This window comes from Anomaloglossus baeobatrachus, chromosome 2, assembly GCF_048569485.1.
Source record: "Anomaloglossus baeobatrachus isolate aAnoBae1 chromosome 2, aAnoBae1.hap1, whole genome shotgun sequence".
Taxonomy (NCBI): Eukaryota; Metazoa; Chordata; class Amphibia; order Anura; family Aromobatidae; genus Anomaloglossus; species Anomaloglossus baeobatrachus.
In genome coordinates, this window is record NC_134354.1 from 647,743,915 (window position 1) to 647,768,251 (window position 24,337).

Here is a 24,337-nt window from a genome sequence, read left to right on the forward strand (position 1 = left end):
CTCCCTCTATCTGTTCTCTATCGTAAGTATTATACAAACGATTCACTTTGTTGAAGAACCTGTGTGAGGTCATACCCATCTGACCAGAAGGGGCGGGGCCTCAGCCAACAAAGTTGGATACCAGGTCACATGATTTCTGCCGGATCCTTTTTTTAACATTGGAGTCTATGGAGAACAGATCAATTATCGGATTGCTATTTATCTTCCGTTTGTAACTGATCCTGTAAGAACTAAATGGATCGTTCCAAATGTAAGAAAAACGAATGTCTAAATAAAAAAGGATCTGTTCTCCATAGACTCCAATATTAAAAAATGGACCCAGCAAACATGAGTTATTTACCAATGGACAGAAAAAAAAAAAAGTTGTGTTTGCACAACTTTTTTCCCAACGGATGATTACAGGACATGTGAACTCAGCCTTAGAGATATGGACGTGATTAAATATTTTCATATGCATGTTAATAAAGACATAAGAGTGGGTGTATAAAACCAGTCTTCAGATATAGCTGTTGACAGTTAATGCCAGAAAACACCTCAAATCCAAGCCCTTCAAGACCGCTTTACACGCTACGATTTATCTGACGATCTCATTAGCGATGTGACACGCCCAGATCGTAGTTATGATTTGCCGAGATCGGTCATAGGTCGTTTATTAGCAGTCACACGTAACGATCGCACAAGCGACGCAAAATCGTTCAGTGATATATTGTTTGACCAAGGCGGTCGTGTGGATGTTGTTCGTCGTTTGCAGGGTGTCAAACGTACCAATATGTCTGCTGCGTTCCAAACGATGAACAATATTTTGAAAGTGAATGACGTGTCAACGATCAACAATTTTCAACCTATTTGCGATCATTCGGAGTCGCTCGTAGGTGTCACACGCAACAACGTCGCTAATGATGCCGGAAGTGTGTCACGGAGTCCGTGACCCCGACGACATATCGTCAGATAAATCGTAGCGTGTAAAGCCACCTTTAAGGGTACTTTACATGCTGCGACATCGCTAGCGATGTGAAATTCTAGATCGCAAGTGCTATCTTTCGAGATCGCACATGCGTAAAATGACCTATGTGCGATCTTAAAAGATCGCCTTGCGATCTAGAATTTCACATCGCTAACGAGATCGCTGGCGATGTCGCAGCATGTAAAGTACCCTTTAATCTCTGGAGATCTATCAACCAAAAAAGAGAGTGCATGGCCCAAGGTCACAGAAAACATCCAGTCAGCTTCAAACCTGTTCCACCTGCTACATAAAGCCGTCTATAATGCAACTCTGGCCAGTAACTGAAGTGCAATAGAAATGAAATGGCGTTCTAGGGCAATGACACCTGTCATCCAGATTCCAATAATACTCAAGGTAAATGCTGCAAATCGAGTAATAAAAGTGTAAATACCTACAAGAAAGTATCCACAACTGAACGACGGCTACACAATCAGGTCTTAAGGAGCGTAACAGGGTTTGACGCCATGCTAATTTTTCAATATTGCAGTCAAGATTATATAAAGGTCCATGTTATTATGCCATGTGCTCTATAAATACCTCTATCCACCACATATGATAGACAAGGAGCTGTTATTAAATTGGCACAAGGCTCACAGTATTGTACCATGCTGAAACAATAATGGACTATTATGCGGTGTCCTGTCTGCCCTTGAATGGAACAACAGTTATTTTTGGAATTTTGGAATATTCACTCTTGTATCTGGGATGTTGATCCAACACAGTTAATAACAGTATATGCTAACAACTCCTCATTAATTTCACCAAGCCTTATTTTGTATATACAGTATGTGATAACATAGTATTGACTATTTTCATCTACATAGAAATTCATATAGTAATAAACTCTATGTATATAAGCAAACAGCAAAGCAGTACATAATTAATATGTCCCTGACGTAATGTATAAAAAAATGATACACTCTTCAATAAAGTATTGCAGGATAGTTTCTTTAATTGGTCACAATTAATAATGTGTGGGTCCTGAAAACTGAATACTTATAACACTGACAACACTTGGGTAAGTGCACACAACGTCTTTTTCAGCTGAATTCCGCCAGGAATCTGCCAGAAAAATAGCGGCAAAAAATTTAACATAATGTACAGCAATGTGAAAACGACATTGATGTGCACAAGTTCAGTCTTTTGTTACTTCTTCTAAATGCTTCAGGGTTCCGAAACCATAAAGAAGTATAAAAAAAAAAAAAGTAACATGTTTGTTCTTCGGGCGGCTTTGTTTGGAAGATGCTAGATCTTTATAATTATACAAGATAGGGCAGAGAAGGGGTTAATGCTGCGCATCAGCCAAATGAAGACGTATAATGTTGATGAAGATGAGTATTCTTTTATTTCATAGGTCTATGCGTTTCGAGGTGAAAACCTGTTGCTCAGGACCAATGCATCAACAACAAGAGATCTTTATAATTGAGAATGCAGGGGGAAAAAAAGGCCATTGGCTAAGCTCTACAAAGAATGATGGCGACACCGTCGGTGAAGGCTCTTCAGAAAAAAAAAAACGCTGGCTCTTTTCTCAAGTGGCTTTGCCAAGGAAACCATCAGCGGGTCCTACGGCTGAATCAAGACGATATTTGCATTCATCCTCAGTCATTTTTGTAAGCGGAAACAGAGCAGAAACTGTCCAAATCCTTCTCAAAAATGCAAAACTCCTGAAAAACTTTAAGTTTCTTCAAAATTTAGGAGCAGCGACGTCACACGGCAGGCGTCCAATAGAAGTGGACGGGCAGAGAGCAGCCGCATGAAACTCATGCCCATCTCATTGCCGGAGGATGCAGGCAAGCTGTTCGTCGTTCCTGGGGTGTCACATGTAGCGATGTGTGCTGCCTCAGGAACGATGGATAACCTGCGTCCAGCATCAGCAACGATTTTTGGGAAATGAACGACGTGCCAACGATCAACGATTAGGTGAGTATTTTGCATTGTTAGCGGTCGCTCGTGTATGTCACACGCAACGACGTCGCTAACGAGGCCGGATGTGCGTCACGAATTCCGTGACACCAACGACATCTCATTAGCAATGTCGTTGCGTGTAAAGCCCACTTTAATCTCAGCAACAAGACTCGGTGTGCACATACTGAAATTTACAATTTGCCAAGGGTCCACAACTTTAGAGGCAAATGCACCCTATTTTATCGCACTTTAACACCAACCTTTGCATTTAGTTTGATCTATTAAATAAGCATTTAGACACATTTTTGGGCTCATTCAACAAGGAGATAACATAGAACACAAAAAGGGAAAAATGTTGGTCACTTGTGCCAAAATTTAAAAGCGAAAAGGTGGGACAAAATAATCTAACCAAGTTGTCTAGAGATGTACCTAATCTGTCATTCAGCATGAGCATAATAGATTTTTGCACTATGTATTTGGCAGGATTAGTACATTTGCGCCATTGTGTTGTAGAAACACTGCTGCCTTACTGATTGGGGGGGTTCCAGCAGTCAGGACCACTCTATCAACCAGTAATGTCACACCTTAGCACCATACTATAATGTAAAAAAAACCAAAAACATTTTCCCATCAGAAGTAATGATGGCATATCCACTGAGAATGAAGGGACCAAGTCTCTAGTTAAAGGGGTTGCCCACCTTTGGGAACAATTTCTTTTTTCCTTCAAAAGCATATAATCAGGGCTAAAAATTATTTTCGCAATTATGTTTCATTAAAAATATTGCACTGTTTTCCATCTATAGCATTTGTGTTGCGCTATTGTTGGCTGCAGAATGAGTTAACTGAGATTCCATCAGTAAGTCAGCTATGATGGTCTGAGAGAGCATTTTTAGCTTTTTCTGAACTACTCTAATCTGATTTATGACCATAGACCACATCAAAGTTGACAAAATAAACTTTTTCACAAATTCTCCCTGCACCTGCTGTGCAAGAGACTGCACTTGACTTTTTGCCCCTAGTTCTGGAGATCCCCTCCACCACAAATGATCATATGCCAGATCCCATTTCTTATAAAGCGACTTTAGAGGATAGGTAAAAGTGACAAAACTTGTTTCATTAATGATAAATGTTGTCCTGGCAGGAAAGCTGGAACTGCATAAAAGATCACTTTGGGAAAGATGAATGCCATAAAACCAGAAGTAATTTGCATCATAAATGCTTTGCATAAGAAATACGCGGGTAAACAGATGATGTTTCAGGAAATCTCAGACCAGCCACTTTGCTGACATATAATATGTTCAGATGCACAAGCGACACCGTTGAACAAACGCACGGCCATAATCCTTATAGAAGTGTCTCCTACTCTAAGCTCTTGGCAAAGAAGCCAAACATTAATAGGAGTAAGCTTGTACTCTTATAAAGGTGGCCAAACACATAGAAGAAAGGTCGTATAACCAAACCCCCTCTTTCCCCCCAATTATGACAGGATACACTGATTCTTAGTTAACATCATCTAGTGATTAGGCATGATCAATTTCAACATGCCCAATCTTTTGCTCTCATTGCAGAGATATATATTATATATATATATATATATATATATATATATGTATATATATATATATATATATATATATATATAAGAAATACCCAAAACAGCCATAATAAGGTAAACACAAGTGGGTCCGAAAAATTTAGGCAACCAGTTGTTTGGCACCAACTCCAAGATAAGTCAAATAAACAGGAGAAAATGAGTATATGGTGCAAAAAGTGAACATGATTTTATTAAATGGACAGTGGTAATAAAAACCAAATGCTACGGTTAAAATTAGTGACAGAAATGACAGCAGAATAGTTATAAATAGACACCACTCTTAAATCAAGACCTAGGATTAATGTATATGCAGATGGAAGGATCAAATGGCTAGATTAGATATTAAGCCATCTGGACACGGTAATGAGCAAAAAAGGATTGACGCATGTTTCAAACACAAGCATATATATGAGAGCTCTCAGAATTACATACCCAAAGGTGGTGGAGGTAAAGTAAATATATCAAATGCTGTCAACAACAAGTCACGGAGCCCAACGTACGTTTCGGTTAGAGAAGTAAATTCACCATCATAGTTATTGCTTCATCGGGGGAAAGGGGGAGGGATGACTGGGTACCATTGAAAATAGGCTACTGCCAGAGGTGAATTACCATGAATAACATATGCACGCTTTACTAAACTGAGCATGCACATGTTTTAAATATGGGTTAAAAAACCCCACAAAAAGTGCATGACCCACTTCAACCTCTCATACGGGCCTCTGCCAACACATGGCTAGAACAAGTGTCCCTGTGGCCAAACAAATCGGTGCCCTCACTGGAATCAATGATGTACTTGTATAACTTGTATACCATTGTGCAAGGCCACATAGTATGGGGACAGGACTTGCGTAGCCAGAGCCTGGCAGGAAGCTGTTCATCAATATGTGATTATTGTCCACCTCACTCCAAGCAATAAGGAATGAAGGAAATTAATGGGTTGTAGTACTGGGTTTTCTGGACTATCTGCTCTCCAAGGCGTCACTCTTGTATTAAAGCTTTTCTATCAAGTATTTCATTCTACAACTGGGGGCAATGACAGAATAGGACAAGTAAAAAATTAGTAAAAAATAAAAAATTTAATTTCTAAACTGTGCATCAAATTCTCCAACTGAATTTACAATTCGTATTAAATCAGGTCTCTCAAATATCACCGAATAAATTGAATCTCTCACATCACAAATATTCACCAGGTTCAATATACGAATGACGTGTGTCCCAATCCACATCTATCCAGAAAATGTGTCCGAATATACACACAAGCTGCATGCCAGATCTGTCAATCTGGAAACTGTAGTTGTGTACTACAGATCCCATCATGCCTTGTATTAGCCAAAATTCAAACCACATGAAAAATGTAGAGAAAGAGTAATTTAACAATTGCCTGTGGTCAGCATACCCTTACTAATGGGAGAGTGGTTCTCTTACCAGCCCCATGGTTCAACAGATCAGAACAAAACAGATGGAATTTACAAAACAATATATTGACAAGTGTTTTTTGGTTGTTTTTTTTTTTATTAGTAAATATGTTTAGATCCATATATAAGTTTAATCGGAAGAAGTGACAGGTGTAGGTCACATACATAACTGCTCACTGGCGGATACAGATAAAAGTCGGCCCCTGTGCAAGAGCAAAATATGGACCCTTCATTAAATTAATTCATTAAAATGCACAATTCCACCTGCTTTGGAGGTAGATATGGCCCCCTGACCTCCTGGACCCCTGTGCAGCTGTACCAATATGTCCACCCTTGAAATGTGTTACCCCCCCAGCTCTGCCCCTCATACACAGGCTGTAATGCGTTACCCCCAGCTCTGCCCCTCATACACAGGCTGTAATGTGTTACCCCCCAGCTCTGCCCCTCATACAGAGGCTGTAATGTGTTACCCCCCAGCTCTGCCCCTCATACAGAGGCTGTAATGTGTTACCCCCCAGCTCTGCCCCTCATACACAGGCTGTAATGTGTTACCCCCCAGCTCTGCCCCTCATACAGAGGCTGTAATGTGTTACCCCCCAGCTCTGCCCCTCATACAGAGGCTGTAATGTGTTACCCCCCAGCTCTGCCCCTCATACAGAGGCTGTAATGTGTTACCCCCAGCTCTGCCCCTCATACACAGGCTGTAATGTGTTACCCCCCAGCTCTGCCCCTCATACACAGGCTGTAATGTGTTACCCCCCAGCTCTGCCCCTCATACACAGGCTGTAATGTGTTACCCCCCAGCTCTGCCCCTCATACACAGGCTGTAATGTGTTACCCCCCAGCTCTGCCCCTCATACACAGGCTGTAATGTGTTACCCCCCCAGCTCTGCCCCTCATACACAGGCTGTAATGTGTTACCCCCCAGCTCTGCCCCTCATACACAGGCTGTAATGTGTTACCCCCCCCAGCTCTGCCCCTCATACACAGGCTGTAATGTGTTACCCCCCAGCTCTGCCCCTCATACACAGGCTGTAATGTGTTACCCCCAGCTCTGCCCCTCATACAGAGGCTGTAATGTGTTACCCCCCAGCTCTGCCCCTCATACACAGGCTGTAATGTGTTACCCCCCAGCTCTGCCCCTCATACACAGGCTGTAATGTGTTACCCCCCCCCAGCTCTGCCCCTCATACACAGGCTGTAATGTGTTACCCCCCAGTTCTGCCCCTCATACCCAGGCTGTAATGTGTTACCCCCCAGCTCTGCCCCTCATACACAGGCTGTAATGTGTTACCCCCCAGCTCTGCCCCTCATACACAGGCTGTAATGTGTTACCCCCCAGCTCTGCCCCTCATACACAGGCCGTAATGTGTTACCCTCAGCTCTGCCCCTCATACACAGGCCGTAATGTGTTACCCCCCCAGCTCTGCCCCTCATACACAGGCTGTAATGTGTTACCCCCCCAGCTCTGCCCCTCATACACAGGCTGTAATGTGTTACCCCCCAGCTCTGCCCCTCATACACAGGCTGTAATGTGTTACCCCCCAGCTCTGCCCCTCATACACAGGCTGTAATGTGTTACCCCCCAGCTCTGCCCCTCATACACAGGCCGTAATGTGTTACCCTCAGCTCTGCCCCTCATACACAGGCCGTAATGTGTTACCCCCAGCTCTGCCCCTCATACACAGGCTGTAATGTGTTACCCCCCAGCTCTGCCCCTCATACAGAGGCTGTAATGTGTTACCCCCCAGCTCTGCCCCTCATACACAGGCTGTAATGTGTTACCCCCCAGCTCTGCCCCTCATACAGAGGCTGTAATGTGTTACCCCCCAGCTCTGCCCCTCATACACAGGCTGTAATGTGTTACCCCCCAGCTCTGCCCCTCATACACCGGCTGTAATGTGTTACCCCCCAGCTCTGCCCCTCATACACAGGCTGTAATGTGTTACCCCCCAGCTCTGCCCCTCATACACCGGCTGTAATGTGTTACCCCCCAGCTCTGCCCCTCATACACAGGCTGTAATGTGTTACCCCCAGCTTTGCCCCTCATACACAGACTGTAATGTGTTACCCCCAGCTTTGCCCCTCATACACAGGCTGTAATGTGTTACCCCCAGCTTTGCCCCTCATACACAGGCTGTAATGTGTTACCCCCAGCTCTGCCCCTCATACACAGGCTGTAATGTGTTACCCCCCCAGCTCTGCCCCTCATACACAGGCTGTAATGTGTTACCCCCAGCTCTGCCCCTCATACACAGGCTGTAATGTGTTACCCCCAGCTCTGCCCCTCATACACAGGCTGTAATGTGTTACCCCCCCAGCTCTGCCCCTCATACACACGCTGTAATGTGTTACCCCCCAGCTCTGCCCCTCATACACAGGCTGTAATGTGTTACCCCCAGCTCTGCCCCTCATACACCGGCTGTAATGTGTTACCCCCCAGCTCTGCCCCTCATACACAGGCTGTAATGTGTTACCCCCCAGCTCTGCCCCTCATACACCGGCTGTAATGTGTTACCCCCCAGCTCTGCCCCTCATACACAGGCTGTAATGTGTTACCCCCAGCTTTGCCCCTCATACACAGGCTGTAATGTGTTACCCCCCCAGCTCTGCCCCTCATACACAGGCTGTAATGTGTTACCCCCAGCTCTGCCCCTCATACACAGACTGTAATGTGTTACCCCCAGCTCTGCCCCTCATACACAGGCTGTAATGTGTTACCCCCCAGCTCTGCCCCTCATACACAGGCTGTAATGTGTTACCCCCCAGCTCTGCCCCTCATACACAGGCTGTAATGTGTTACCCCCCAGCTTTGCCCCTCATACACAGGCTGTAATGTGTTACCCCCAGCTCTGCCCCTCATACACAGGCTGTAATGTGTTACCCCCAGCTTTGCCCCTCATACCCAGGCTGTAATGTGTTACCCCCAGCTTTGCCCCTCATACCCACAGATCAGGCTGCACCTTTAAGACACACCTTCCGAAACTGCCTCACACAATGCTGCTGGGTCAGAAGGAGCAAATTGCGAAAACAATGGAGTGAAAACTGAAAAGTCTCGGAGGGGAGAACAGGTTCCTCTGCCCACAGCAGGTTCACAGGTATCTGCCAGCGGCCGGCGAGCTGCCCATTCTCCGTGGCCATCACATGACCCCCGCCTGGCAGGACCTCAGTCACACACAGGCTCAGTGCCGCTGGAGGGAATGTCCCGGTGAATGTCGCTTACCGTTCTGCCCGGTGACAAATTCCATGACAGGATACAGAAGAAACAAGAGAGTCCATCTCCTGGCCAAACGCTCCATCCCCGATAGTGACAGCGGGGCTGTGAGGGTCAGACGTGACCTGTGGACATGACACGAGTGAAGCCGGAAAGCCGCGTGTGGAGCAGTGTGGTGTCCTGATAGCCTGATACAGAGCGCGGCGGCCGGGACCGGGAATGTGACAGCACTTGTCTCCTCCACATTCCTCATCCAAGAGAAAGTCGCACAGGCCACGCCCACTGCATGTCTGATTGGCTGGGAGAAGTCAATGGCCTGAACTACAGACAGCTGCCCGTACTACCTGCGTGACGTCACCGCACACTGCTGCGCTGTTCATGTGCACATTTCTGTTTATTGATCAGATTATTCTGTAATAGTTATGTAGTATGATTCGTCCAAACAAGTCGACGTTTCGGCCGTAGACCTTTGTCAGACTGGACTTTATCTGAACATAATGACAAAACAGTAATCAATATCATATATACAAAATTGATAGAATGCAATACAACATCCAACAACATAATAATCATGTGACAACGACAATATAGCGAGGTAAAGACATAATGCTTCATATTGTGGCAATATCACGTAGTGTGAATCTATAGATACCCTGCATTGTACAGTGAAGGATGTATTCATCCTTTAGTCAATAAGCTAGCTGTATATCGGATCAGGAATTCAAATATCCGGTGATTACGTGACAGTGGTTAGGCTATGTGCGCACGCTGCGTTTTTTTGACGCTGCGTTTTTGTGCGTTTTTGGCCGCTAAAAACGCACCTGTGTCGAAAAAACATGCGTTTTTACCGCGATTTGGTGCGTTTTTGGCTGTGTTTTGCTGCGTTTTTGATCTCTGCGTTTTGCTGCGTTTTTCCAGTGCATTGCATGGGCGGAAAACGCAGAAAAACGCAGGAAAGAACTGACATGTCCATTTTTTTTTTCAAGCTCAAAAACACAGCTTAAAAACACATTTGTGTTCGGACAGCAAAAATGAAAACTCAGACTTTGCTGGGGAAGCAAAGTCATGCAGTTTTGAGGCCAAAAACGCACCCGAAAAACGCGCAAAAACGCCGCGAAAAACGCACTGTGCGCACATAGCCTTAGCTGATGGAAAACTGACCATACATAGAGGAAAGAATGGCAGATGGAAAAAAGGAAAGAAAAGGCCAAGTAAAGAAGGCAGAAACTGGGATAAGTAAGGGGAAAAAGGGGGGCAGAATAGCAGATAAAGGAGTCCAAGGAAACCTAATACGCCACTCACCACAGATGGTATAATAGTACAGAATCACATCAAAGCGTGAGCCAAGGGATAAATAGTGGAAGAAAATGCGTCAGGTATGACATACACTATAGTAAAGAAGATATGTATTAAACGGAGTTCATATCACTGATCAGTTCATATACATAGTATTTTTATACGGAGGCAAGTAGTAAATACTAGATACCTGTTACTAAGACTGTATAGATATGCTGTTAGTAAAAAATACTGTGGGAACTTTCATGCAGGTACTGGAAGTACATGAATTGTACTCAATGCCTGTGAGGATATCCCCATAGAAGGTGTATTGCAGGCTCCACGACCTCAACACAAAAAAAACGATCTATCTATATATATAATTGTCTGTCTGTCTGTCTGTCTTGCTCCAAAATTGTGTCCTTACGGTGACAAAAAGCGGATTGGCCACTGGACTCGCCATGGCCCCGCCCGGATTGGCCGCTCGCGTCGCCTTGGCTCCGCCCCCCCCGCACGGATTGGCCATGCCCTTACGGTGACAAATAGCGGATTCGCCGCTGGGCTCGCCATGGCCCCGCCCCCCCGCATGGATTGGACGCTCGGCCTCACGGATTGGCCGCTCACCTCGGCTCCTCCTCCCCGCACGGATTGGCCGCTCGCCTCGGCTCCGCCCCCCCGCACGGATTGGCCGCTTGCCCATGCTCCGCCCCCCACACGGAATGGCCTCTTGCCCCGAGGTGAGCGCATCAAGGTCCTGCAGCGGCGGAACACACACGCACACACATAAGAACAGACACACACACACACACATCAGATCACACTCACTCTCACACACACCTCACACACACATCAGATCGCATCCACACACTCACAACATACCGTGATATCGCTTGCTTCTGTCGCGGGCGGAGGAGGGGATGCTGCGCTCTCCGACTGCTCGGGTCCGGCTGCCGCTACTGCTTAGTGGTGGCTCGAGCGATGGGCTGGATCCCGGGGACTCGAGCGGCGCTTCTCGCCCGTGAGTGAAAAGGGGTTTGGTTTTGGGGATTTATTGTCCGTGACGCCACCCACGGTTGTGGTGATTTTTGGTAACACCACCGCTGCTCTGTATGGGGATCCCGGGAGCGGTGACAGGGAGCAGCAGAGTTGTTAGTTCTCCCCTCCGTGGGTAGGGGTTGGTTGTCCCGGGGCCCAGTGATGGGGTGGAGGATGAGGGATGGCAGGCCAGGTGCGGGGCCTGGTGAGGTGCAGGGTCGCGGGGGGCAGCGCTGTGCCTCACGGCACGGTGGTACTCACTCAGCCTGAGACGGTGACACAGTTCTCGGTAAAACACACGGCTGGAAAGACGGTTCCCACGGACGGCTGCTGTTGCTTTTCCCCGGTAGTTAACGGTGACTGTCTCTTTCCCTGCACCTTGTGTAATGTTGGTAGCAATGGGTTCCCACCGGTAACCCGCTTCCCGACTTGGATATGGGCAGGAGGAGCCCCTCTTTGCCCGCAGGCGCTGGCCCTGAGAAACTGGTGCCTTGGCGGTGGCGGTGTCTCTCTCATTTGGTTGGACTGTTGCCTTCAATTGGGACTTAGTTGTTTGGAAACCCGGAGGTCCCCTTCACTGACGGATTTGGCAAATTTACGGCGACTCCTAGCCTTGCCGGGATCCGAAAGGCCCCTGCCAATGGTGCTGGCTTCTCCTTGTGTACCGGTCCGGTACCGCCGGGTCACCACCCGTCCACGGTCCTCACGGCACCTACGATAGGCCACTCCTGCAGACGGTCACCGCCGTCTGCTAACCTTGCTGTCACTGTCTGGGGCACACACCCGAACTCACTTCAGGCTCTGTTGCTGTCACTTTTCTCCTCACACTTGCTCCTCTACCACTCAAGCTCTGCCTGAGCTAAACTCTCCCTCTGACTGCCTGTGTTTTCCCTCCTCTAGGACTGTGAACTCCTTGGTGGGTGGAGACCAACCGCCTGGCTCCACCCCCTGGTGTGGACATCAGCCCCTGGGGAGGGCAACAAGGGTTTCTGGTCTAGCTTTGATGTGCCTAACCGGGGTGTAGGGTGTGGTGATGTCATTACCTGTGACCCCTGGCTTGTCCAGGGCATCCCATTCCCCCTTAGCAAAATGCAGACCGTCCGCGGGCTGCCCGTCCAACACCGGTTTTATTTTTCTGTAGAAAGATAAGAAAAACGGTAACACATACAATTATACTAACTTCATCCCACAACGGGAGGCACTTTTCTTAAACGTTGCAAACGGTTTTAAACAGTTACGGCTTCCGCTCTCACCCACCCAAGTAACCTGGCCCTGATGCTGCCCCTAAGAAAACAGGCAGCACCCCTTGACCCCAGTCCTGCACCAAGTTACCCGAGCGGGATCTGTCCTTTCCAGGGGACCCACGTCCATGGGGAGCCCCTGGAACCCCCAGAGGGTAGCCACCGGTTCCGGTGGTGGCTGGGCCCCAGCCTGCTCCACTGCGGGCCCTCCCTCCAATCTGCCTCTCCGGAGGCGGTAACGGTAAAGCCATAACATCATTATTATTTACATCCCACAAGTTTGTGGTTGCCCTGCAAGTTCACGGGCTTGTCCGTAAGGAGTCCCTTACGCAACCTTAAATGGTCCCCACGGGGACAACGGTGCCGGCAACAACCGGTTCAAATCACAGTAGCAGACAATCAGGTAACTCTTCGGTAATCATTTGCTTAGTATTCATTTTCAAAAACTTTAAAACAGTGGTGGTCCCAACGGGGACAACTTTTAGGCGGAGAACCGCCGGCTTAACAGTCCATCCTCAATCGCGGGGCTCTAGTGCCACCTTCACATGGTGCACCGCTGTGGACCTCGATGGTAGCTCGCTGCGGGTGATCTTCCTCCATATTCATGCGGGCATGCACATCCGCTCTACACCCCTCTCAGGCATCGATCTCCCTGCGCAGCTGCCGTTGCCGCCGCTCCCAGCCGGGAGCACTTTCTGTTTGCTCCGGTTCAGCGTGTGCGGGGGACGGACCCAGCCAGAGTCCCTCCGTGTCGACTACGATTGGCACCTTCAGTAATGAGGGACCCCGCTGTGACATGGCCTGCTCTGCCTCCTGGCAGCTGCATCCCCGCCGTGCCTCCGGTGCATCTTTGCTGGCGGCCTCAGCCTTCGGCTTCTTCCATGGAAGTGGATCAGGGCAGTCACGAGCTTCTGCTGCAGGTCGGTCTGCCGGGGCGGATCGGCAGGGTACCGCTACCGGTGGTAGTGGTAGCGGGCCTAGTGGCGGGGCAGCAGCAGCCAACACGGGTAGCGGGGGAGGTAGCAGGGCGAGCGGGTATGGACCGGGTCCCTCAGCCGCGATGACCGACCCACTAGGGGTACAGGGGCGTGGGTCACTTACCCTCCCTTCCAAGACTAACTCCACCTCGCGTCTCCGTATGGCCGCCACCACTTCCGCCATGTCGGCCTCCCACTCCTCCAGGAGGAGCTGCATGCGGACCTGCAGACGGCTGCTTAGCTGGACGGTCCGGACTTCCACCCACGCTGCGGGGCCAGGCGCGGGGACCACGGTGTTGTCGGTCGGACTCAGCATCTTTAGCAGCGGCCTCTTCCAGGAACCAGTCAATGGCCACAGGGTCCTGGCGTCCCTGCTTCTATAGCCACGCTCACATGCGACCAGTCGCCATTTCGTCCCCCTTAGCCTCTTTCCGGCTCCTCCTTTATCGGGGCGGGATTTTGGCCTTCGCGCCTCCACTACTCGAGGAGACGCTCGAGCGGGAACTTTTCGCGCCAATTATGGCGGCTTCTGAAATTTTCCGGCCGGACACCTCCGGCGGTAACAAGGCGCACCTCTACCCAACGGCAGAGCGGTAAGATCCTGTTCGTGACGCCAAGTTGTCGCGGGCGGAGGAGGGGATGCTGCGCTCTCCCACTGCTTGGGTCCGGCTGCTGCTGCGGCCGCTGCAGCTCAGTGGAGGCTCGCCCATGAGTGAAAAGGGGTTTGGTTTTGGGGATTTATTGTCCATGACGCCACCCACGGTTGTGATGATTTTTTGGTAACACCACCGCTGCTCTGTATGGGGATCCCGGGAGCGGTGACAGGGAGCAGCAGAGTTGTTAGTTCTCCCCTCCGTGGGTAGGGGTTGGTTGTCCCGGGGCCCAGTGATAGGGTGGAGGATGAGGGATGGCAGGCCAGGTGCGGGGCCTGGTGAGGTGTGCAGGGTCGCGGGGGGCAGCGCTGTGCCTCACGGCGCGGTGGTACTCACTCAGCCTGAGACGGTGACACAGTTCTCGGTAAAACACACAGCTGGAAAGACGGTTCCCACGGACGGCTGCTGTTGCTTTTCCCCGGTAGTTAACGGTGACTGTCTCTTTCCCTGCACCTTGTGTAATGTTGGTAGCAATGGGTTCCCACCGGTAACCCGCTTCCCGACTTGGATATGGGCCGGAGGAGCCCCTCTTTGCCCGCAGGCGCTGGCCCTGAGAAACTGGTACCTTGGCGGTGGCGGTGTCTCTCTCATACGGTTGGACTGTTGCCTTCAATCAGGACTTAGTTGTTTGGAAACCCGGAGGTCCCCTTCACTGACAGATTTGGCAAATTTACGGCGACTCCTAGCCTTGCCGGGATCCGAAAGGCCCCTGCCAATGGTGCTGGCTTCTCCATGTGTACCGGTCCGGTACCGCCGGGTCACCACCCGTCCACGGTCCTCACGGCACCTACGATAGGCCACTCCTGCAGACGGCCACCGCCGTCTGCTAACCTTGCTGTCTCTGTCTGGGGCACACACCCGAACTCACTTCAGGCTCTGTTGCTGTCACTTTTCTCCTCACACTTGCTCCTCTACCACTCAAGCTCTGCCTGAGCTAAACTCTCCCTCTAACTGCCTGTGTTTTCCCTCCTCTAGGACTGTGAACTCCTTGGTGGGTGGAGACCAACCGCCTGGCTCCACCCCCTGGTGTGGACATCAGCCCCTGGGGAGGGCAACAAGGGTTTCTGGTCTAGCTTTGATGTGCCTAACCGGGGTGTAGGGTGTGGTGATATCATTACCTGTGACCCCTGGCTTGTCCAGGGCGTCACACTTCTCGGCGGCGATCCTGTGCGTGCAGTGACCTTCCAGGACCTGCCGGAGGATCACATGGCCGGAAGCATGTGGTATCTCCGGATTGTGATTGTGTGAGCGCTGTGCGATATCGTCAGTATGCGTGTATGCGATCGGATGTGTGTGAGTGTGTTCTGATGTGTGAGTGTGTGTGTGTGCGTGTATGCGATCGGATGTGTGTGAGTGTGTTCTGATGTGTGAGTGTGTGTGTGTGAGTGTATGCGATCGGATCTGTGAGTGTCGGCAGAGGAGCACGGCGTGCAGCACAGCTGCTGGGACCGCCCACCGGTGGGCACAGGGACAAGTGGGGTGTGTGTGAGTGTATGCGATCAGATGTGTGCATGTATACTGTCTGATGTGTGACTGTGGAGCACGATGGGGGGTGCACAGCATGGGGGATGGAGCACGATGGGGGGTGCGCAGCATGGGGGATGGAGCACGATGGGGGGTGCGCAGCATGGGGGATGGAGCACGTTTGGGAGTGCGCAGCATGGGGGATAGAGCACGATGGGGAGTGCGCAGCATGGGGAATGGAGCACGATGGGGAGTGCGCAGCATGGGGGATGGAGCACGATGGGGAGTGCGCAGCATGGGGGATGGAGCACGTTTGGGAGTGCGCAGCATGGGAGACGGAGCACGATGGGGAATGCGCAGCATGGGGGATGGAGCACGATGGGGGGTGCGCAGCATGGGGGATGGAGCACGATGGGGGGTGCGCAGCATGGGGGGATGGAGCACAATGGGGGGTGCACACCTCCCCCCAAAACACACACACACAGCGCCACACACGCACTGCACAACACACCACACACACACTGGGAACCACAAACACTGCCCTACACAGACACCCACACACACACAGACAACGCTGCACACACACAACACCCAACACACAAACACCGCGGCATACACAAATATACGCACATACCGCACAACACACACATTGCACAAAACATACCTCCCCCCAAAACACACACACACACCCCACACCCACACAAACCGCGCAACACACACACACAACGCTACAGACACACAGCGCTCCACAAACAACACAACACACAAACAACACCGCTCTCACCCCCCGCCACACCCAGACAACACCCAGAACATGTACAGCGCCCTACACAAACACTTGGTAACTACACACAACAACATCTATATATATATATATAACAAAAATCATACATTAACTACACAATACGTAAATTCTAGAATACCTGATGCGCAGAATCGGGCCACCTTCTAGTGTGTTATAAGTGACACAATTACTAAATGGTATAGCAGTACATACATGTTTATGTGTATATAAAAAGAGGTATAGGGGGATACCTATGGACTCGATAGCACCTACAGTATAGTGTGTGCTGGATTGCCTTTACATGCATCAAATAGTCAAAGTCAGACTGCTGTGGGGTCCATATTCTATATAGGGAATAAGGGAATGAGATATATTTAGCGAGTGTTATATATGAAGAACCGTTACAACTATTATCCCCACTGTATCATTAAGGGACATATCACATAAGTACTAAGGAATACAATACTTGCAAGTCAGTGGCAGGAGGTGTAACTGAGGATTGCTGGGATACAAGCCAGTATGTGGTGAGAGAGCTGTATTACTCTATATAAGAAAGGGAAACAGTAATAGAAAGAAACAGTTGCAGCTAAAGACTGATTATACAGACAAGGGAAAGATATATAACAGGTATTACCTATTAGTTTGGACAAATAAGTATAATATCACCGGTATTTTGGTAGCCCTTTTTCCCCTGAGCACCTATATATCGGTGACACAGAGCTTCTCTCCAATTGTGTGACATCACCAGCTGCCCGCACTACCTGCGTGACGTCACCAGCTGCCCGTACTACCTACGTGACATCACCAGCTGCCCGTACTACTTGCGTGATGTCACCTGGTGCTCACACTACGTGCGTGACGTCACCAGCTGCCCGCTGCACTTACTGCTCGCTCAGTGCATCTTCTTGCCCATATTCACAGCCCTCCCTTCATCCCTTACGCTATGGCTCCCAGTCATCTTTTGCATTTTTTATCATCTGTTCTTTTTCATTCTCCTGGCTATTTGTTGCTATTTTTGGAGTCCGCTTGTTACAGTGGTGCCGATACTTCATGAATTTGGCACAAAATCAAAAATGACCTTTATTTTAGATGAAAAAGACGCAAATTCAAAAAATGTTCTAACATTTCTCCCCAGACCCCAGGCGTATGTAGGGTTCATTTCTCCCCAAACCTCAGGCATATGTAGGGTTCATTCCTCCCCAGACCCCGGGCGTACAGAGGGTTTCAATCCTCCCCAGACCTCGGGCGTATGCAGGGTTCATTCCTTCCCAGACCCCGGGCATACGTAGGGTTCATTCCTCCCCAGATCCCTGGCGTACGTAGGGTTCATTCCTCCCCAGATCCCAGGCGTACGTAGTGTTCATTTCTCCCCAGACCTCGGGCATATGTAGGGTTCATTCCTCCCCAGATCCCGGGCGTACGTAGGGTTCATTCCTCCCCAGACCCCAGGTGTACATAGGGTTCATTCCTCCCCAGACCCCGGGTGTACGTAGGGCTCATTCCTCCCCAGACCCCGGGTGTACGTAGGGTTCATTTCTCCCCAGACCCCGGGTGTACGTAGGGTTCATTCCTCCCCAGACCCCGGGTATACGTAGGGTTCATTCACCCCAGACCTTGGTGTACGTAGGGTTCATTCCTCCCCAGACCCCGGGTATACGTAGGATTCATTCCTCCCCAGACCCCGGGTGTACATAGGGTTAATTCCTCCCCAGACCCCGGGTTTACGTAGGGTTCATTCACCCCAGACCTTGGTGTACGTAGGGTTCATTCCTCCCCAGACCCCGGGTATACGTAGGATTCATTCCTCCCCAGACCCCGGGTGTACATAGGGTTAATTCCTCCCCAGACCCCGGGTTTACGTAGGGTTCATTCCTCCCCAGACCCCGGGCGTACGTAGGGGCCATTCCTCCCCAGACCCCGGGCGTACGTAGGGTTCATTTCTCCCCAGACCTCGGGCATATGTAGGGTTCATTCCTCCCCAGACCCCGGGCATATGTAGAATTTATTCTTCCCCAGACCCCGGGCGTATGTAGGGGCCATTCCTCCCCAGACCCTGGGCGTACGTAGGGTTCATTTCTCCCCAGACCTCGGGCATACGTAGGATTCATTCCTCCCGAGACCCCGGGCGTACGTAGGGGCCATTCCTCCCCAGACCCCGGCGTAAGTAGGGTTCATTCTTCCCCAGACCCCGGGTATACGTAGGGTTCATTCCTTCCCAGACCCTGGGTGTACGTAGGGTTCATTCCTCCCCAGACCCCGGGTATACGTAGGGTTCATTCCTCCCCAGACCTCGGGTGTACGTAGGGTTAATTCCTCCCCAGACCCCGGGTGTACGTAGGGTTCATTCCTCCCCAGACCTCGGGCATACGTAGGGTTCATTTCTCCCCAGACCTCGGGCATACGTAGGATTCATTCCTCCCCAGACCTCGGGCATATGTAGGGTTCATTCCTCCCCAGACCCCGGGCGAACGTAGGGTTTATTCCTCCCCAGACCCCATGCGTACGCAGGGTTCATTCCTCCCCAGACCCCGGGCGTACATAGGGTTCATTCCCCCACAGATCCCGGGCGTACGTAGGGTTCATTTCTCCCCAGATCTTGGGCATACGTAGGATTCATTCCTCCCCAGACCTCGGGCATATGTAGGGTTCATTCCTCCCCAGACCTCCGGCATATGTAGGGTTCATTCCTCCCCAGACCCCGGGCGTACGTAGGGTTCATTATTCCCCAGACCCCGGGTGTACGTAGGGTTCATTCCTCCCCAGATCCCGGGCATACGTAGGGTTCATTTCTCCCCAGACCTCGGGCATACGTAGGATTCATTCCTCCCCAGACCTCGGGCATATGTAGGGTTCATTCCTCACCAGGCCCCGGGCATACGCAGGGTTCATTCCTCCCCAGACCCCGGGCGTACGAAGGGTTCATTCCTCCCCAGACCCCGGGCGTACGTAGGGTTCATTCCTCCCCAGACCCCGGGCGTACGTAGGGTTTATTCCTCCTCAGATCCCGGGCGTACGAAGGGTTCATTCCTCCCTAGACCCCGGGCGTACATATGGTTCATTCCGCGTACATAGGGCCAGATTCATCATTGTGATTCTGTAAGGGGTGGGCAGACCCCTTACAAGGAGGTGCAGTTTCCCCCTGAAGATACCTCACTCTGGGGTAGTTACTGTTGATGTTATTAATAAACATGTTTTTACTGTGCAGTGGGTTTTCCCCTAGAGCCCGGGTGGGACGGCTGTCCCCATAGAAACAGGGCAGGAGAGAAGAGGAGCCGGCAGCTTAGAGAGAGAAGTGTGTGTGTGTTGAAGTCAGTTGATTCCGGGATGGGGGAGAAGGAACAGCCAGGGGCAGAGTGTGGAGCTGAGTGGGCAGAAAGAAAGAAAGAAAGAAGGGAGCTGGAAGAACAGGGAAGCCGGAGAGAAAAGGAGCGGGCGGAACCTCATAGTGCGAAGCAGTCCCGGTGTGGGTCCGGGCTGTGGGTAGCCATAAGTGGGAGCCAGGTGAAGTAGAGTAGCTGGGCACATCCCCACTGGAGGAGACGTCAGGGCAGGCTTTCCCCAGCTAAGAAAAGAACGTGAAGTCATCTGTAACTGCCGGTTTTTGGAAAGAGTTGTGAAATAAAGAATGTCTTTTATTTGCATCGAACCATGCCTGGAGAGTGTTTATACGTCGGACGACATCTGCACCACCACACTCTGCCCCACCAAGACATCTCCCGTCCCGATAGTAACGGCGGAGCCAGGGGTAAGCCTGACAGAAGGGGCCACGACTACAAGCCCAGAGGCGCCCCTGGCACCCCGTTACATGTGGCGTAGTCGGCAGGATCCGGATCATATGCAAGGGGTCCCACTCCAAGAAGAAGGAGATCAAGTGATGCCGAGGACACTGGATCCAGATTATTGGAAAAGAGTCCCGATCCCATGGTGGGAAGAGGAAGAAGTGCCTAAGGCGTTGGACCGGGCACAAGATGGCGGCAAGATGGCCGTTGTCTGTGAAGACACAGAAAGCGCGCGCAGAATTGGCGCCAAAAGAAGAGCCTGGGGCTGGCCGGTGCCGAAAAAGAAGTTCGGAGTACTCCGCCCAAAGAGGGGAGGTGCCGGTCCCAGGGCACGAAGGAAGATATGTGAAGTGGGCGGTGTTCCAGAGAAAAAGAAGAACCGCCGCGTAGGGGTCGACCTGATGTGTGAGACTGGGGGTGGAGTATACCCAAGAGCGGGAAAAGTAGGCCCGCCTCCACTTTCTCCAGCATCTCCACTGACCCCGACGCCTTTACCAAAAACGCTAACTCCGAGCAAGATGGAGACCCCGAGAAAACAGCATGCTGCAGTGGGCGCGCTGGTAGAAATCAGCCGGGGGAGAGGACGGCCGAAGCAGACTGCGGCCGCAGAAGGACTTACCCTTATTTTACCGGCTGTGCCAGAAGGACCGGAGCGGCCCACCAAAGTAACCTGGGTCACTACCTGGGATGCCGCGACCGGCGAGACCTCGACTGAAGTCCGCGCCACCTATAGGGCACAGCTGCAGCCGGGAAGCAAAGTCCTGGGAACTACATATCAGTGTCCGGAGGTGTCCCCGCCAGTCGAGGTGGGACCTCCAACTCACACAGCAGTTCCGGCCCCGGAAGAGCAACCTACCCGGGAGCTAGAAGAAGACGAGTGGGGATTCTTCTGTGACCCAGTGAAACCGTCACCCCTGACTCAGCGGAAGTCCCCATCACCCCGTCGGGGGTTGAAGATACAAAACCGGAGGTTATGGACATGTTTGTGTTGAATACCGGCATTGTTACGGAGCCGGCAAAGTTTCACAGTTGCAACCTTTGTTCAAGCTACGGAGCCCGGAAGGAGCCTGATGCTGGACTGAGCCAGGGACTCCCTCCGTGTTGTTAAGGAAGACTTTAGTGTCCGTGTGCCTGCCTTCAAAGACCGGGAGCGCTTGTTATAGTCTCCGGGCAGAAGATCAGCAAAGACCGGGAGTGCCTGCTGACGGCCTCCGGGCACATTGTCTACAAAGACCGGGAGCTCCCAGGAGAGACTCCGGGCGCTGGACTGGTGTGCCCCTTGTGGGTGCCCTAAGGTGAACATGTTTGAAGTTTTATTAAAATGACTTTGTTTGTTTTTACATGTGGTTTTAGATTTATGCCTTGCCGGGAGGCTTAGGCTTAAAGAGGGGAGGAATGTAAGGGGTGGGCAGACCCCTTACAAGGAGGTGCAGTTTCCCCCTGAAGATACCTCACTCTGGGGTAGTTACTGTTGATGTTATTAATAAACATGTTTTTACTGTGCAGTGGGTTTTCCCCTAGAGCCCGGGTGGGACGGCTGTCCCCATAGAAACAGGGCAGGAGAGAAGAGGAGCCGGCAGCTTAGAGAGAGAAGTGTGTGTGTGTTGAAGTCAGTTGATTCCGGGATGGGGGAGAAGGAACAGCCAGGGGCAGAGTGTGGAGCTGAGTGGGCAGAAAGAAAGAAAGAAAGAAGGGAGCTGGAAGAACAGGGAAGCCGGAGAGAAAAGGAGCGGGCGGAACCTCATAGTGCGAAGCAGTCCCGGTGTGGGTCCGGGCTGTGGGTAGCCATAAGTGGGAGCCAGGTGAAGTAGAGTAGCTGGGCACATCCCCACTGGAGGAGACGTCAGGGCAGGCTTTCCCCAGCTAAGAAAAGAACGTGAAGTCATCTGTAACTGCCGGTTTTTGGAAAGAGTTGTGAAATAAAGAATGTCTTTTATTTGCATCGAATCATGCCTGGAGAGTGTTTATACGTCGGACGACATCTGCACCACCACACTCTGCCCCACCAAGACATCTCCCGTCCCGATAGTAACGGCGGAGCCAGGGGTAAGCCTGACAGAAGGGGCCACGACTACAAGCCCAGAGGCGCCCCTGGCACCCCGTTACAATTCCACCATTTTTTGCCCAGGAACTTCGCACTTAGCGACTTTTCTGATTTGAGACAAATTCATGTGAAGATTTTCCCTTTTGTTGCTCTTTGCGGTTTAGTTACTGACTTTCCGTCACTGCGGCATCTCTAGACGTTTTCACCTGATTCATCATTTGCGACTTTTGAAAAAGTTGTAAAATTTAGGAGCAAATTAAAAGAAGAAAAACACAACAGAGGACGGAAAAAACCCCAGGAGCAAAAGGAAGAAGGAATGGAAGCCAAGAGGCCGGATCCATCATTTGCGATATATTAACGTTATCTCTTTTGTCTTGTATTTGCTGACATTTTTTGCACCACATTCTTTACAATCCCACCTATGAAGAAAAATTCTCTTTATTTGTGTCTTCAACCCCTTCCCCCAGGTGATTTTCCATTTTTCATTTTTTCCTTTCTATAACTTTTTTATTTTTCCATTAGTATAGCCATATGAAGGCTTGTTTTTTTGCAGGACAAGTTGCACTTTTGAATGACACCATTCCTTCTGCCACATATTCCACTGGAAAACGGGAACAAAATTCCATGTGCAGTGAAATTGCAAAAAAAGTGCATTTCCACAATTGTTTTTTTTATTATTTTAAATTTACCTTGTTCAATATATGGTAAAACTGACCTGCCGTTATGATTCTTCAGGTCAGTACGAGTTCGTAGATACCAAACATGTATAGTTTTATTTATTTATTTATTATTTTATTTTTTTAAAATATATTTTTATTGATTTTCAACTTTGTAATAAAAAGTACAAACAAATCAACAAACATATTATTCAGCAGCAGGATCATGAAAACATTTGCCATTACTAGCTTGCACCAGGGGTATCAAAGACTCAACATCCTCAATCAGTTTATAGCTTACAATCATTTCCCTATACAGTAAATGTTTCATATCGAGATATACTATGGTTTTATTTTTTTTTAAGTAGTGAAAAAAAAATCAGATATTTAAAAAAAACAAAAAACAAAACAAAAACGCTTTTTCTCCATTTTCCGAGATCCGTAGCGTTCTCATTTTTCGGGATCTGGGGCTTATTTTTTGCATCCTGATTCACTTTTTTAATTATACAATTTTGGGGTAGATACGATGTTCTGATCACCTGTTATTGCAATGTTGCGGTGACCAAAAATCCCTTAATTCTAGCATTTAGATTTTTTTACCCATCAGATTAGTTGAATTTATATCTTGATAGATCGGGCATTTCTGAACAACATGGCAATTCCAAATCTGTAGGTTTGTTTTTTTTATTTTTAATGGGACAAAAGGGGGGTGATTTTAACTTATTTTTGAAAGGAGCAAATACTAAAGGCCCTAAAAAGGAGAAAATTGCTCCAGAAAACTGGAAAAATAGCAATGATGAAACGGTGCCTATGTATCTAGTATTTTACATGTTTGTATATATACAGTACATTAGTTAATTTGGCTCAATTTAGGCTTTATTTTATGTGATTTTGCTATAAAATAATTCAGCCAAGTTGCGACAATTTGCAGCCGCTTTCTGCTTGCATTGAAGTCTATGTTAAGTTAGTTGCATGTGTCACGCTCCCCGGTGCCCGTGCCACGCTCCCCGGTGCCCGTGCCACGCTCCCCGGTTCTCCTGCCACGCTCCCCGGCTTCCCTGCCACGCTCCCCGTCTCCTCTGCCACCCTTCCCCGCTCCCGTGCCACGCTCCCCGGTGCCCCGCTCCTCAGCCTCCATGCTCCCTCACCTGCGTCCTCCAGGCAACCCGGTCCCCGGTCCCGGCGCCCGTCTGCTGTCCTGAGCCGACCCGGCACTCCTGCCTCCTGCACACTGCATCCTGCTCTGGCTTCTGGCACCCGGGCCTCGCGCGCGGTCATTGACCTTTTCTTAAAGGGCC

At 49.9% G+C, this 24,337-nt stretch overlaps 1 protein-coding gene across 1 annotated transcript in view; it reads right to left on the reverse strand.

Annotated features, from left to right (window-relative positions):
* Positions 1 to 9,347, reverse strand: part of ERBB3 (erb-b2 receptor tyrosine kinase 3) — a 141,018-nt gene extending 131,671 nt beyond the window's left edge. The window contains exon 1 of the mRNA XM_075336986.1: positions 9,141 to 9,347. Within this exon, the coding sequence (XP_075193101.1) occupies positions 9,141 to 9,216 (76 nt within the window). The 5' untranslated portion in view covers positions 9,217 to 9,347. The remainder of the gene's footprint in view (positions 1 to 9,140) is intronic.
* Between the last annotated feature and the right edge of the window lie 14,990 nt (positions 9,348 to 24,337).